This window comes from Hyposmocoma kahamanoa, unplaced genomic scaffold (genome assembly GCF_003589595.1).
Source record: "Hyposmocoma kahamanoa isolate Upper Pololo Valley unplaced genomic scaffold, ASM358959v1 270, whole genome shotgun sequence".
NCBI classification, from domain to species: Eukaryota; Metazoa; Arthropoda; class Insecta; order Lepidoptera; family Cosmopterigidae; genus Hyposmocoma; species Hyposmocoma kahamanoa.
In genome coordinates this window covers 3130335-3145886 of record NW_020653770.1, presented here as the reverse complement: position 1 = coordinate 3145886, position 15552 = coordinate 3130335, and the positions used below count along the sequence as shown (strand labels likewise).

Below are 15552 nucleotides of genomic sequence, written 5' to 3'. Positions count from 1 at the left end.
TATTAATATAAATAATTAGTATTGCAAGCTATGATTGTATTCCAACGTAATGGAAAATTTCAACGATAAAATTTGTTATTTTTTGGGTTGGTGTAAAACTACTCCGTGACGTTGTTGTTCTGTGAGTAGAGTTAAATGCTATGGAATACACTTTGAATGAAATTTGTGTGGAATCTAGAGCCTGGTCGTTTTTCCATACATATTTATCTAACACGTAGTCTTCAATCTTCTCAATTAAAATATGTTTATGTAGGTTTTAAACTAAGGAAATTATAATCTTAATATGTGCTCCGGAATCTTATTACAAAAACCTATAGAGTCTTTTACCTTGGTTGAACGAAATTGTGGTACCATGAGTTTGGACATAACTCTAAGGTTGATAATATGGATTTGTTCGAGGAGAATCTGATCATCTCTTTTGACTTGCACCAAAATCATAGAGCGAGCAACTCGGGGATTAGGCGATTTGTATACAAATCCAACCGGATCGTTTCACATTTCATCCGACGAGTAGATTTTGTTAAATATAACTTTGTTTTCTTATCGTGTGATGTCAGATGCTGAACTGGAATCTGGAATGATATTTCTACATTTTATTAGCGTAAAGTTAGAGCGTTAGTTGGCTAGTACGAGTAGGAATGCTTCTCAATTCAGATCGCAGGTAGGAATGTTATTTATATGATATGTTAAATATCGATGGCTTTCTATAATAGCGGCCTATCCCAAAATTACCTAATTCGTCAAAAAAAGTGTTCTAAAACATCTGCAGAGTATCTAAAATGCAAAAATGGTGAATATAAATTATTACAAACTTTTACAAAATTTTATTAGAATAATCTCAGTACACAGTACTAAAAAAACCGCCCTCAAAAGTACGTGGAATTACATCTATTTGCTACGTTTCATTGAAATATCCCCTAGTTCGCCACTATACAGGACTTGATACTGGAGATAATAAAAATAGGTTCTCACTACGACACTACTCAAAGTATATCGAGGGAAAAACGCCTTGAATTGGAGAAATAGCAAAATCAACTAAATAATTGCTAAAAGTAATTACCTTCTAAATTAAAGTCAGGCGCTATTTATAAAAATGAATCTTCATGCGTGAACAGCCACCCTTTGAGGTGGTTGATTTTCTTCAAAATAAAATGGGACCACTATGGAATTACCCCCTTTCCAACAAAAAAAGAATCATGAAAATCGGTTCACAAATACCGGAGTTATCGCGTACATACAAAAAAAAAAGAACATACAGTCGAATTGAGAACCTCCTCCTTTTTTGAAGTCGGTTAAAAACTGACCTTAAAAGTTCGTGGAAATTACATCTATTTATTGAAATCGGTTACCGACAATGGCGCGAAACCGGATTAATTCCTTAGTTTGCCACCATGACACCTTTAACGTGGGATTGGTAAATAATAGTTGCCAACTGGACAATCGCCTTTTCATTTACATCTGAGAGAGGATTGATGCATTGGTACATTTTACGGTCCAAGGTATTCTCAGCATTCGTCCCTAGCACCACATTTCGAATGTTTAAAACAACAGTGGGACAAAACAACGCTTTCTCATAATCTCTGTGTCCAACCTAACTAACGTAGCTGAGCTAACTTGTCTTAGCTCACGTAGCCGGGGGATCTTTTTATATTTCGGTTCACACCGCGAACTAATCTAACCGAGCTAATTAAATTAACCCAACGATCCCGCTAAGTAAAATATGTCGACATTCTGCTGCCCCCACAAGTATCCATAGTCGCTACTTAGTACGTATTTTCTCTGCCTAGCTTTGTATATAGAAATAATTAGATAAAAGTGTTTGTTTTTTCTATTGTTATCATTTAAAATCGACCATGATCATGAGTTTATGTTTCGGTACACATGACACGGGATGCTTTTAACGTGGGATTGGTATTTAATAAAGAATAATAGGAGCCAACTTGACAACAGCTGTTGGATCGAAATTTCGATTAGAACTCGAGAACATGGCTGGGGTTCTTGAACGAATATTGGTCGTTGATATTTTGGATTCATCTTTCGTCTGCAATCTTCTTGTTGAATAGAAAGGGATCGAATATTTTCAAACGGCATTTCTAAACAAACAATTCGAACCTTGAATAAATATGCCATCTGAAACTTTTTCGGATTTAAATGGCATATATTTGTTTTATTAAGCAAACTCTGAAATATGTGTGTGATTGAAATAAGGTTTTTAAAAAATTAAAAATAAGGTATTGATTGTTAAAGTCAAGGTGAAATTTAAATATTTATTTCATAGGTCAGCATATTACACTTCATTCTCATTTTGATTAAACTCTATTGCTCATTCTTAAGGTAGATTCCCCTGAAAACAACGCAAGAAACTTCAAAGCTTGCTCTCGGTAAATAAACATTTGTACACATTTATCACTTAATCTACAATATAAGTATATATGTCATAGATAGTACTAAGTATATATGTCATAGTAGTAGTAGTAGTAGCTCCCAAAAAGTGCCGGTTTCCCACGGCCCGTGAAATCACGTGCGAGCTCGCGTCAACACTCACGCGCCGTGGGAAGAGGACCGCCTGAGCGAGCTCGTGCTCGCCTTGCGAACCTTCTTCATAAGTGCGGCGCGAGAACACGTGCATTTGGCAATAATCCTTGTTCGAAAGGGCTTTTTATTTAATTTAAGTTTGGTTCGGCATAAATCAACTTATCAATTATGGAATTTGATGCACTTGCATTACTTTTCTATGGTAAGTTGTTTTCGTTTTCTCTAGTTATCAGATTTTATATATTTTGTTACATCTATAAAAAGTCTATTGTTGTTTTCTTTAAAGATGAAAAACATCAAGTTTTAAATTTTCCCAGAAATTCTCAAGGCAATCAAGGGTTAATTCAGCCCTAAGGTGCGGTTGTTGTCAAAGGGTTATAAACACAATTAGTTGTTTGTTTGACCGCTTCGTTTGTTTTGTTCCGTAATTAGGATCGTCACGCGTCACGTAGTTACATGCAAGGTTCTTTTGCTTGTTTGTTTCTATGTGCTTAAACAAAGAAATTAATAGGTCCCAATTTCGTCCCCTGTGTGACCCCAAAACAGCAATAACAATAGGTGGAGCCAATAGCACTCTGAGCTCTTTACTTAAATTTCAAATTCTACTCTATACCACTTTTTATAAAGGAAATAAGTGCGAATTTGAGCTCAATGATGAAAAATGACGACGATGCGCATCTGTACTACAATATCTATTCACTGTCGCCTTAAATAGGCCCAGTTATATTTTCTTTACGATATCAAGTGAATGACGGGACGTAGAAAACGTGAACCTGGTTCTATGCAACATGCCCAAAACTTGTCCATATTGAAGTGACATGCAAAGCTTTAAATCACTAAGATCTGTGGGACACTGGCACTGCGCCCGACACCCTGAGACATAATTAACTTGACAAGTTCCATGTGCCTGTAATTTCACCAGCACCCTTGCCCCTTTAAAACCGGATCCTGTTTTAAAATTCAATTTTGGTTTTAATTAAGTTTAAGTTTTAAAATTGAATTTAAAACAGGACGTCATTTTAAAACTGTTGTGAAAAACTAAAGCATGCTTCCATGAAAAGTGTTTTAAAATGGCGCTTTCGCCCTTTCTATAAAACACCGACGATATATCCTGTATAATATAGAAAAGAACTTACGTAATGAATAACACAGGTCACTTACAGCAACGACGTAAATCACAGAAAAGTAACCTGCTCAGTTTTCTATCGGATACATTTCGGGGAGTGAGCGCAGGAACTTTTCAATTTAGTTCTACCCTCACCGTTCCTCCTTTGCTGACTAGAAGGTGCGGAACACTCCATCCTTATGTTGTTGATATACCACCCATTCACGCTAAGTGCTTTGCGTCCTCCTTTCTGATGCATACGGCAAAAGAATGGAAAGGTACAATTTAGGGCTATTGAAGGATTACCTATCAGTAGTCTGAAATGACATTTTTCAGAAATAATGTTTGGTTGAAATTTCGTAACCTCGAAAGTAATTTTGAGAAAATTAATTAAATTTTTATTGAATTGATATTCAATTATTTTTTGTGAAATTACTCCACTAGTTTGTTATAATTATTAATACAAAGATCGAACACTCAGAAAAAACACTCAGAAAAAATTCCTTCGATCCGGTCGGATTCGAACCGACGTCTTCTTGCATACCGTGCCAGACGCTATACCAACTAAGCCACGGAACGAACCAACGGACCTCACGAATTTTTCTATGTGCTTGCGTCGTGTCTTTGTACTTGGTCTTTCAACGACTTTTTTGAATTTTGAGAAGAAAATGTTTTTCTTCTAAACCTAACCTAACCGAACCTAATCCTGTCTTTCAATAAACATTCAAGATATCCTTAAAGAACAACTGTTTCGTTATAATTCGGTTATCGGTGTAATGAAAATTCGAACAAACATTCTTTCGGACAAAACAAATTTCGACTTTGTGATAGGTTAACCCTATTGAAGGCTAGAGTGTATAGGCATTTTAGGCAAACGCGTACCATCGTCGGTCACATAGACGCTTAACATCAGGTGAGATTGTGGCGTGTGTTTATTATTTATTTTTAAAAAAATTAAAAAGCGACGGCCTAAATAATAAACTAACTATGTGACCTAGGTTGCAAGTCAGGATACATTTTTCGTTCAATTATTCATAGATAGCCACCCTTTGAATAAATTATAGCACTCAGATTCAAGTTCTTTTGTTTTTTCAAGAAATGAATTATTTATTTTTATTTTGAATATCTTTTTTAGACTGTCGCCTCTCCCATTGCCTAAATGCGGCCGGGGTCAGGGACTCACGTTCAAGAACTGGCGAACAATACGTGCCGTATTGAGCAAGACGGCCGCATTTACGGAACCAACATGCCACAGAAATTCAATCGCCTCAAGCTGCTAGCTAGGCTAATTGTAATTGTTAGTTTTATAATAAAATAATAATAAAATCCCCAAAAGAATGCAATTTTTTTTTTCAAAAGTTTAAACGGTTACTTTACGTCTTTATTTTACGTATAATTTGAAAGTAAAAAAATTGTCGAAAGTTTTTTTTTTTAAATCAATTTTAATTTCCTACTTTTACAAGTTCCTCGTATGGTTTGAGTTTAGTTTATCTAAATTAACACTATAAATATGAAAGTGACTTTATCTGTTATCTTTTTCAAGTTGATTAATTTTTTGGAGATAGATGAAACCTAGGAGAAGGCTTTTTAACATATAAATAAATCTCTCTAGCAGAGGGACGTGGGTTCGATTCTGAGCTCGCACCTCTGAAGCTATCTATATATTTACCATGAGCTATTCGGTGAAGGAAAACAATCTGATGAAACCTGCACGTCGAAGAAGGTTTTCGATACTCGATAAACAGGTCAAGTCCGCAAACCGCATTGGGTTAGCGTGGAGGACTATGGCCTAAACCCTCGCCTGTGAGGAGACCCGTGCGCAACAGTGGGACGTATAAACGGGTTGATGATGATGATAGCTTTATTCAGCAACATTTTATGCGTGTCTTTTCCACAAATAGTTTTTCCTAAAATTCTGCTTTATTGACTTAGATCATTCTTTTCCCGGAAAAAATGTTGAGTACATCTGATTTACTGCAACTATATTTTAGTTTTGCAACACTACAATCTTATTTTATACATAAATGATATCACTGGCGTCTGTGTGATATATGAACGCTAGTTCACGTGTTAGTTTTTTTTGCCGCGTTATAGATAAGCTGGTATGTGATTATGCGTCACGCCACGTTGACTGACGACCTGACATAAAGGAAGTAATATTTTTTTCCGTCCAGAATAGTTAATTCGTGAAAATGTTACGAGGTTTATTAAACAGGCTTTTATTTTTAACCCCCGACACAAAAAGCGGTGATATAGTTCAGGCTTGCTTGTAGGGACTGTTGTAATTAAGAAATCGTAAACATTTCATCATTTCGTCATCGAACGCAATATTGTATTGCGAACTCGGTCAATAAATACGTTTAAAAGCCCAGAATGCTGCATTCCATCGCCCTCTTTCAGATCTTGAGTTTAGACTTCTGGAACTCGGTCAACGACAATTTCACCGCAGATTTGGATGGGCAGGATGCACATATCGGTGAGTTAACACTTCAAATGAGATTGGGTGGATCACGTTAGCTGAACGCAACCCGGGAAGTGGGTGAACGTCGTCACTCCTTAGGTGCCCGAGGATGGACGATCTTTATGGGTTTAAAAGGGAGTGGTGGAGGATTTTGGGGAGACTTTAGCCCAGCAGTGGGACTTAACGTAGCTGTCACGATTTTGCAGTAAGTTTCGCCATAGCTAAAGTAGACGGCTTTGCAGCTATTATACGAAAAAGAGCAGCTTCCCTAGTACTTGAAGTTCGTGGCAGCGACAACAGCGTCCTGGGTAACTATATTTTTAAGTACTTTGTTACTAACGTCTGAGAGGGTTGTAACCCTAACTAGCCGTGAACAGGTTCACGGCAATGAAATGGAAACTTCCGGGCCACAAAATTTATTAAAGAAGTAAAGTTTAAAGAAAGGGCTGTAACAATAAAAAGGTAAATGTAAAAAAACAGGTATAACAGTATAAAACACTCCCTATACTTTATTATTAAGGCACTTACCCCTAAATGGGCCGAGTAACTGAATTACAGATGTAGGTACACGAAAGCTGTAGACTTATAAATTATTACACATGATTTAGCTTATGAAATGATTATAAACGTAGTAAAGAACCAAAATTAGCGATTATTCGCGATGGAATTTGGAACAGCTCGGACTGTTGTAGCGGTCGAGCTGGAAGTGACCGTGACGAAAACAAAATGAGAAAGTGAAGGAAGATGGAACAATTCAAATTTAAAATTTAAATACATGTAAAATAAAAAATGATAGGATACAAGCGGAGAGAAGCGATACAAAGAGATGAGATGACGGTGTAAGGAGATCACACCGTCACACCTCTATGGATGAATATTCCGAAATAAAGATATTTGAATTGGAATTTGAATATAATAGGTTAATTTAAAAAACAAAAATCCTGTCATATATTTTTTTTAAGAAATCTTTGTCTGCGTCGGTACGTCTATTTGTTGCATTGTAGGTCCAAACGGATAGACTGACTTTAAAACTTTTTTTTGTATTTAAAGATCATTCGAGACGGTTTTTAGATATGATTGAAAAACTTCGGTTCAGTTGTTTAAATTTAGATTTAAAAGTACCTTGCACCCCAGCCTAATACACAATGTGACAAAATTCTTTGTTGGAACTTTAACCTTACGTTAATTAGTTCAGCAATTAAAAATAACGAGGGCTTGAATAGCTTAACGTGTGGTAGGTATACCTGTATCTTATTACATAATGTTTGCTTTGTGTAAAGTGTACCTAAAACTAAATTTCTTTAGGTTGAAAATAATATGCTAATTTTAAAATTTTGTATTCTTCATTCTATAACCATAACAAAAGAACGCCGTGCATTGGGGTGACTTAACATTTTAACTGGCGTTACTATATTTTTTCTGAAAACGTAATTTATATTACAAAATTGTAGACTACGTGTTAGATAAAGATGTATGGAAAGACGACATGGCTCTAGATTCCTCACAAATTTGATTCAAAGTTATATATATATTCCATTTCGTTTTAGTTTTGAAAAGAACAATCTCTAGAGTTTCTTGTGCGTTCTTCTCAGGGAAGTCAGCGTAGTGAACGAAAATTAGCTTAAATGTGACTTTTTCATATGTACATTTATTTTACCTATGGAATAAATGATTCCTTGACTTTGGAATGTAATATTATTACTATGGAAAATTGTGACAGACATATTAATACGAAAAGCATTAATTATAACATTTTTATTAAAAAAAACTGACTCAAAAGTGAAATCGAATTAAAAAGATTCCCCTAATATGCCACCCTCACCGTTACAGGTGAAATATTTTCTTCAAATTTGAATAGGACCACTATGGAGGTTCCCTTTTCCAACAAAAAAGAATTCGGAAATGTCAATTTGAATTTTTAAACGGGAAAGGCAGTATTCCCCAGCAATGGCACAGTCAGCTGGGATCAGGGACTCAGGTTCAAGAACTGGCGAACAATGCATACCGTATCGAGCAGCACTTTTTTATAATACCAATTCAACAGGATGAACAAGTCGTGCGCCTGATGGTAAGCGACACGCCTGTCCATGACAGTTACAGTACCACTCAGAGTTTTAAATCGCAAAGCTCTGAGAGGCACTGCACTGTCACCTTTAGACATAAGTTAATAAGTCTCATGTGCCTGTAATTTCACCAGCACTCTTACCCTTCAAAACCGAATCGCAGTAATGCTCACATTACTGCTTGACGTTAGAAATAGGTGAAGTGACAGTACTTCCCAGGACGAACTCTTTCACAAGAAGCTCTACTGCTACAAAACCTTCCGTGTGATTTGACCCGTTAAGCTCCTCCATACTGTTATGTACAGTCGATACTCTATGACACTTGACCGCCAAAGCGACCATTTGTTTCTAACCGCTCATGCGATGCGCTCATCCTACCGCAAAATGGCTTCTATTTGGTTTCGCAAATTAGAAAAGGATTCAGTTTAAATACAGTTTTTAAAAATAAAAATTATTATTCTGCATTGCTAAATAAATACCCTCCGTACTACAACAAAAACATCTCAAATAAAATGCAGTAATACATCGCAAATCCTGCGCTTAAAAAGCAATAATGAAATTTTTGGTGTACTTGGGTAAATATGATAATATTCCGTTTGAGTGGTTCTAATGTTTACTATGAAATTGCTCCTTAAAGTATAGTTTATAAACATTTATATTCAGGGTAAACTTAAAAAACACAACTTACGGTTTGTTTTCAATAAATAAACACCGAAATCACCAGCCCAAACAATAACACACACGATTGTCGTGACGTATTTTTGAAGTTGTTTATTTTTTTTAAATGACAGACCCAGACATTAAAAACTTTATGGTTTGCTAGAGTAGTTAACGAAATAACTTCGATATCCGATAAATCGGTATAAAATCATCACCGGCACCTCTAGGTGTGGTATGCTTCCAGAGACGCATGAATCGCGTGAGCGGATAGGTAGATAATCGTAAAGAAAAGTAAAAAAGTCTTTATAATGGGGAGTGCTCTAAGGAACGTTATGAACTATGCCACCGTCTCGTTTCCACCATCGCACCTCCCGCCAAAGGAGTAGAGTCCATCCCTAACATCTTAGATATCTGATATTGTAAGACCACGCGGGCATCTCCTTCGTTCCTTCCTCGAACCTGCAAGATACGAAATGATTTTCCTCCTGAAGTTGGTCTTTGCGCTATGACATGGGGTTCTTCAAAAAGCTTGTTTACAGGGCTCTCAAAGGCTGGCAACGCATAGGCAGCTCATCTGATGTCGCAAATGTCCATGGGCGACGATGACCACATACCATCAATTGGCTCTTCGTTTGCTCCTTCTTTACATAAAAAAAATCTCACGTCCCCTGTGCGCCGTAAAGTTTATTTTCGAATGACTTCCTTATTGCACTAATAACATTAGTGAATTATGTTTTTAGAAACCTTTTAAGCTAATCTGATCTTTAACGTGTACTACGTAATTTTATTTATTCTTCTCAGGGGAATCTATTTTACGATTGAGTACCTGTGATTAATTAATTCGACGATGTCAAGTGTTATTTGCTTACCTACGAATTAACGATATTCTGAATTTAAATTTCTAAATGTCAAATTCTTTACACTTCGTAACCCAAGGACTGTTTCAATTTCTGAAATTCAGGAATGTTATATTAAATTTGTTGAATATCACGTTGTTTTATTTCCATGGTATTTATGTACTAACCGACTTCCTTTAGAGAAAGTTCTAAATTCGACTAAAAGTCAACTTTGAAGAGTCACTGACTCAGCCAACGTTTCGCTTCGTCAAAACCAATTAGAGGTGAAATGGTCTGGCGACTGTACTTCTACTATCTATCAGTGAAAACGGTCTGTGACAAGCCTGTACACTGATATGGGTCAAAACCTGAACTTAGAAGGTTCCTGTGCACGCACAGGTTATAGTTCCCTTCTCGTACACCCTAAGGGTCGGTAGGGTCACTATAATCAAAACTAATGTAGATAATAATGTAATAATAAATAATGTAGTAATGTACTTTTACTGCGATCTCCAAGCCAAAGCATTCAAACATCTTTTTTCCAGTTATGGTTAAAATATAGCCTATTTAATTCCTTACTAATTCCTATTTTCCTTCTTTACAGATGCCTGGACATCGACTGAAACTGAGAACCGAAAAATGACAAAAAGCAAATGTAAAAATTCGACCAACAAAAAATGACAATTTAAAAAATCAATATGGCCGTCGTTTTAGTTAAAAGTCTTACCATGATTCTAGCCTGTCACTTCTGTTTATCTATTAATGAACTATCGTTTAATAATGTAACAATATATAATTCCTATGTAGATAGTCCTGTATATAATACAATGTATGAAGAAGATAAAACTGTAGATATTAATATTGTAAAAAGATCTATTCAAAATAAAACAGAAGAAAAACAGAAAATAACCGAGGAAGACATAAGCATGAAAATTAATAATGACACAGAGCTGGATAAACTCGATGCAACCACAGAATTTGATTACAATTACACCTGTGTTGGTTTGTCTGAATACTGTAATATGACAAAAGAGGAATATATGGAAATGTTATACGATTACATATTCCCACGACCTTATGAATGGGTACTTATTGCCATTCATGCCGTAGTATTCATTATAGGTCTTATAGGAAATGCATTAGTCTGCATAGCAGTGTATAGAAATCATTCAATGAGGACAGTGACTAATTACTTTATAGTGAATTTGGCTCTGGCTGATTTTATGGTGATTCTCATTTGTTTGCCGCCGACGGTGCTGTGGGACGTGACGGAGACGTGGTTTTTTGGAACCGCGATGTGCAGGATTGTGCTGTATTTTCAGGTGAGTAGAATTTTAGAACAGCTAAGTTTAAGTGACAGTGCATGGGGTTTACCCCAACGAATCGTTACGTTTGATAAACGAGCAATTTATTTTTTTATTATTTTTAAATGGCCTATGAGGCCAAAAAATTCTCGAGTGGCTACCGCATACTGAAAAACGTACCGTGGGCAGACTTCTCACAATATGGACATGGTGATAAATGCGAAAATCCTTGAGATGCGAGCACCACAACACCGGACATTGCAGCGATCTTTGAGCGAGGACTTCTTCTAGCATTGAACGCTTTCAGCCTGAATTTATGATGTTGATCAGCCCGTAATGAATCCATAAATGAATTTCTGAAGGTTGCAAACTTAGACCGTCACTATGTTACAGAACTTAAAGAACTAATTTCTTCTTCCGAGCTCAAAAAGTAAATTACGTCACCATTTCAGGATTCAGAAGCAACTTTATACCGTCTGTCACTAACTGCTCTTTCCGACATTTTTATGGTAACTAAGTAATGTATACGATCTTACACAGGTTTTAAAAGCAAACTTTTCTACTAATCGTAGCATTTAACTCATTGGTACAACGAGATTTACCCAAGTTACAGTGAAAGATACAATCTTGAGGAGCTAGGTGGTCACCTGCTAGGTGCTAAATCGGACTAGGAAACGGCCGAGCAATTCCGGTTGTAGATTGTGTGGTGTAGATTGCGATTTATAGGTGACTCGGAATTAGTGGAGGCGAAGCAGCAGAGCCTTAAACACCGCCACCGACTTTTGTTCGTGCTCACCAGCGATTAAATAGTAAATAGCGATTAGATATTATAGTCCTAATTGACTATAATATTTAAATATATTCGCGCGAACTTGGCATCCAAGGTGACGCGTTACTTCAAAGCGGGACAGTTGCTTCAGCTCTATCAAGCACAAGTCCGGTCGTGTATGGAGTACTGTTGCCACCTTTAACATGGCTCTGCTACATATCAACTGGCCACTATAGATTCAATTGACAACCGTACCAAGAGGCTCATAGGTGACTCGGAATTAGTGGAGGCGAAGCTGCAGAGCCTTAAACACCGCCGTAAAGTTGCCTGCTTATCGGTATTTTATAGGATATATCACGGAGCGTGTGCGATGGAATTACACGATTTAATTCCGCCTTCCCCTTTCTATCACCGGGGGACTAGGCGTAGGCTTGGGCTCCACCTCTATGTTGTGGATATTCCAAAGATTCACACGAAGCGTTATGATCGTCACTTTCCATCAGGTGAGATGGAGGTTCACCTCCATGCGCACTAGTATTTTATAAAAAAAAAATTCAATGGATGTAAACATTGACGTACCAATCAATGGATGTAAAGAATGTTCCAATAACTTTGTCGGATCTAGCCACGAAAATATGTCGTATCTGTTGTAAACAAGAAAATGATGAGTATGTACATGATACAAATGCTTTCAGGCAGACGTGTATAGGGTAAACGTGTCAATGCATTAACGAGTCTACTAATTATTTTTCCTCCGATATAGGTGCATTACTATGGCAAGATAAATACGCATAAATCCTAAACTACCTAAGTATCTACCGAATAATAATTTTGAAAATTATAATAAAATTTTTTTGAAAATCTTCCTTAACAATAATAAATATTTCTCTCCATGCCTCGAAAGTACGTCGTTTATCTTTATAAATCTCTAAGGTTTTGTCCCAAAATACGGGTCGTTCCTCTACTAAACTTATAAGAATGACACACAACTACACTAAGACTCACTGCACGTCCTACACATTACATTGCTTTTTGCTGTGATACACCACTTCGCGTTACCCACTAGGCGATAGCTGAAAATCAGTGCGTCGCTTTTGGGCAACACCTGCACTGAGCTATGGCCTGTTTGGCTTGCTGCAGCACTCACAACTTACTTTTTAATTAATTGTAGATATATGTCGTTTATTGTGTATATTTATTTGATTTCATTCCTTTTTGTTATATTGTATGTTTTGTTTTGAGTTTTTTCTTTTGTCATCTTTCTTTCTTTAGCTATTTGTTGTTTCATATTTTTGTGTGTGCTTGTGGTAAGTCAATAAACGTATTTTATCTATCTATCTAAGAATGAAATTATTGGTGCAACAATGGTACTTTGCAACACCAGTTCACGCGCATAAACGTTCATTTACTGACAATGCGCCCCATACAATAGCGGCAGATCGCGTCGAGTCGGGGTAGACAAGATATTTTTCTTATCGGGCGCCGAGACAGCGTACACTGTTCGTGTGTATAAACGACACGAATTCTTGCGTAGACCCGGCGACTTTTCTAAGGTGGACACGCGCCCTAACTCGGGACACTCTTTGAAAGTTCGTATCTGCGTCGTTACAGTAAATATCCAAGAGTATTTTTCTGCGTTAATAAAGAACTCACATGCGCGTACTCGGTTTTATTACTCGGTACCCTTGTAGGTGCCATTATAACTATTATAATACGTATTAGTAGCGAGATGTCCATATAACTGGACTCCGACTAGCTTGCCTAAAACTTTCCACGTATTATCGAAAGACTGTATTAGACAGCGCGCATACCCCACCACTTAATTCAATAATAAACGCGTAGTAACCTGTCTGTGATAATACGGAATATGATGGAACTCGGCCAATCACAGCGCGCAAGTTGGTCACATTCCGGCTTCTATTTCATTCATGAAACCTAAGCGCGCACATTAAAGTACACATGCATATTACTAAAATAAGACCTAATAATGGCGGCCGAAAATCCGAAAGCCATCGGGTTACTATCGAATAGATCTCACGTAAATTGATACCTTGTTTCAACGCGCATACGGTTTATTTTTAAATGCAAATTTTTAACAGCAAAAGAAGGTTTTGTATTTCCACACCTCGCCACTGATACATAATATTAATACTTCCAAATTAGAAGTTCTAATAAAAATAAACTAGCTATTATTGACAGTCGTCTGCACAAAGTCGTCACAGAGTTCATTTAAGGGGCAATATACACGCTTCTATAAATAAGATTCCGATTGGTATTCAAAATTTGCCATTTACGAGGTTTAAAACTACCTATAATGAAACAAAAACTTTATCCTAAAGGTTATTATAGAGCTTCTGCGTACTTGGATGACAAAAATCCGTGGTACTGACTCGTTTAGATGTTTAAATTAAGTATTGTAATGACATATGTGTTCAAATGTATATTTACAAAGAATCCCTAGAGTTTCTTGCTCATTCTTCTCCGGTAAATTTGCCTTACGAATGAACAGTAGAGTTTATTCAGTATGACGATTTCAAGTATAATTTGCATACCTATGACATAAGGATTATTTGAGTTTGACATTAATGCAATTTACTTGTTACTACACGATAATACTGACATAGAAAATAGTATGAAAAAGGGTATCCTTGTGTCAGGTCCGCAATACCGCACTCAAATATGTCAACCCTCCGCGTTGTAAAAGGCAAAGAATTTATGAATAGTCTCTTGCAAAAAGGAAGTTGACATATTTGAAGAATAAAGAATATAGCCGATCGTCATATTTCTGAAATTATCGAACCATTTTTAGTAAGAACGTAGTTTAAGGAAATTACAAAATTATGAAAGCCATTATCTTTGCAAATATTTTATATTTTCTAAATAATGATTATTTTTAAAGATTCTGAATTTTGCTGACCAAGAGAAATGAAACGGTTAACTCAATTTGAAGAAATGTCATGTGTTGCATATGTTTATGTTATAGTCCAAAAATAAAGAGACAACTATGAACCAGCAGTGATAATTAGCTGTTATAGCCGGACCATTATCAAAAAATCATCATGATAGTCATCAAGGAAAATAAATATCTTGATAATTTTGTAACCTGCTTTAAACAAAGGTATTATTATTACAAAACCTAATACAAGTTTTCATCTTGCTATCTTTCAGGGAATCACCAAAACGTTCCAATATCTCAAATATATTGTAGCAAATTGGTTAGATTTGTCTCGTTTCACTCGATTTGTATAATGGAGTCTGTGATCGGTCCAACGATAGGGGGAGATAGTCACTGACTCAGAAACCGTAATATTTCTTTGCTGCTCGTAGCGGGTTATCGGAAAATCAATTTGTAAATTTCGGGCGTAAATATAGATGCGGAAGCACCAATACCAATCTCAATCATCAGAATCAATCAATAAACAATCTTAAGATTATTGGTATTTTGGCGTCTTACTACGAAATAAACCATAACTTTCCGGAAGAACTGTTAGCATATCCGCTCACGCGATACATGCAGCCGTAGACGCATACCACACCTAGAGGTGCCGGTGATGATTTTATACCGATTTATCGGATATCGAAGTTATAACAGGTAAAAGAACTAATACTAATTGCTATTTCGGTAACTACTCTAGCAAACCATAAAGTTTTTAATGCCTGGGTCTGTCATTTAAAAAAAATAAACAACTTCAAAAATACGTCACGACAATCGTGTGTGTTATTGTTTGGGCTGGTGATTTCGGTGTTTATTTATTGAAAACATACCGTAAGTAGCGAATTACGTAGGCCACTGCCGGAGGACTCAAAAAAAACCAAAAT

The 15552-nt window shown here is 36.4% G+C and overlaps 1 protein-coding gene across 2 annotated transcripts in view; it reads left to right on the top strand.

Annotated features, from left to right (window-relative positions):
- The window catches only part of LOC113229039 (orexin receptor type 1-like), a 288399-nt gene that overhangs the window by 168622 nt on the left and 104225 nt on the right, over nt 1–15552 (top strand). For both annotated transcript variants that reach the window (XM_026462516.1, XM_026462515.1), the window contains exon 3: nt 10265–10982. In XM_026462516.1, coding sequence (XP_026318301.1) covers nt 10359–10982 — 624 coding nt within the window. In that variant the 5' untranslated portion in view covers nt 10265–10358. The remainder of the gene's footprint in view (nt 1–10264; nt 10983–15552) is intronic.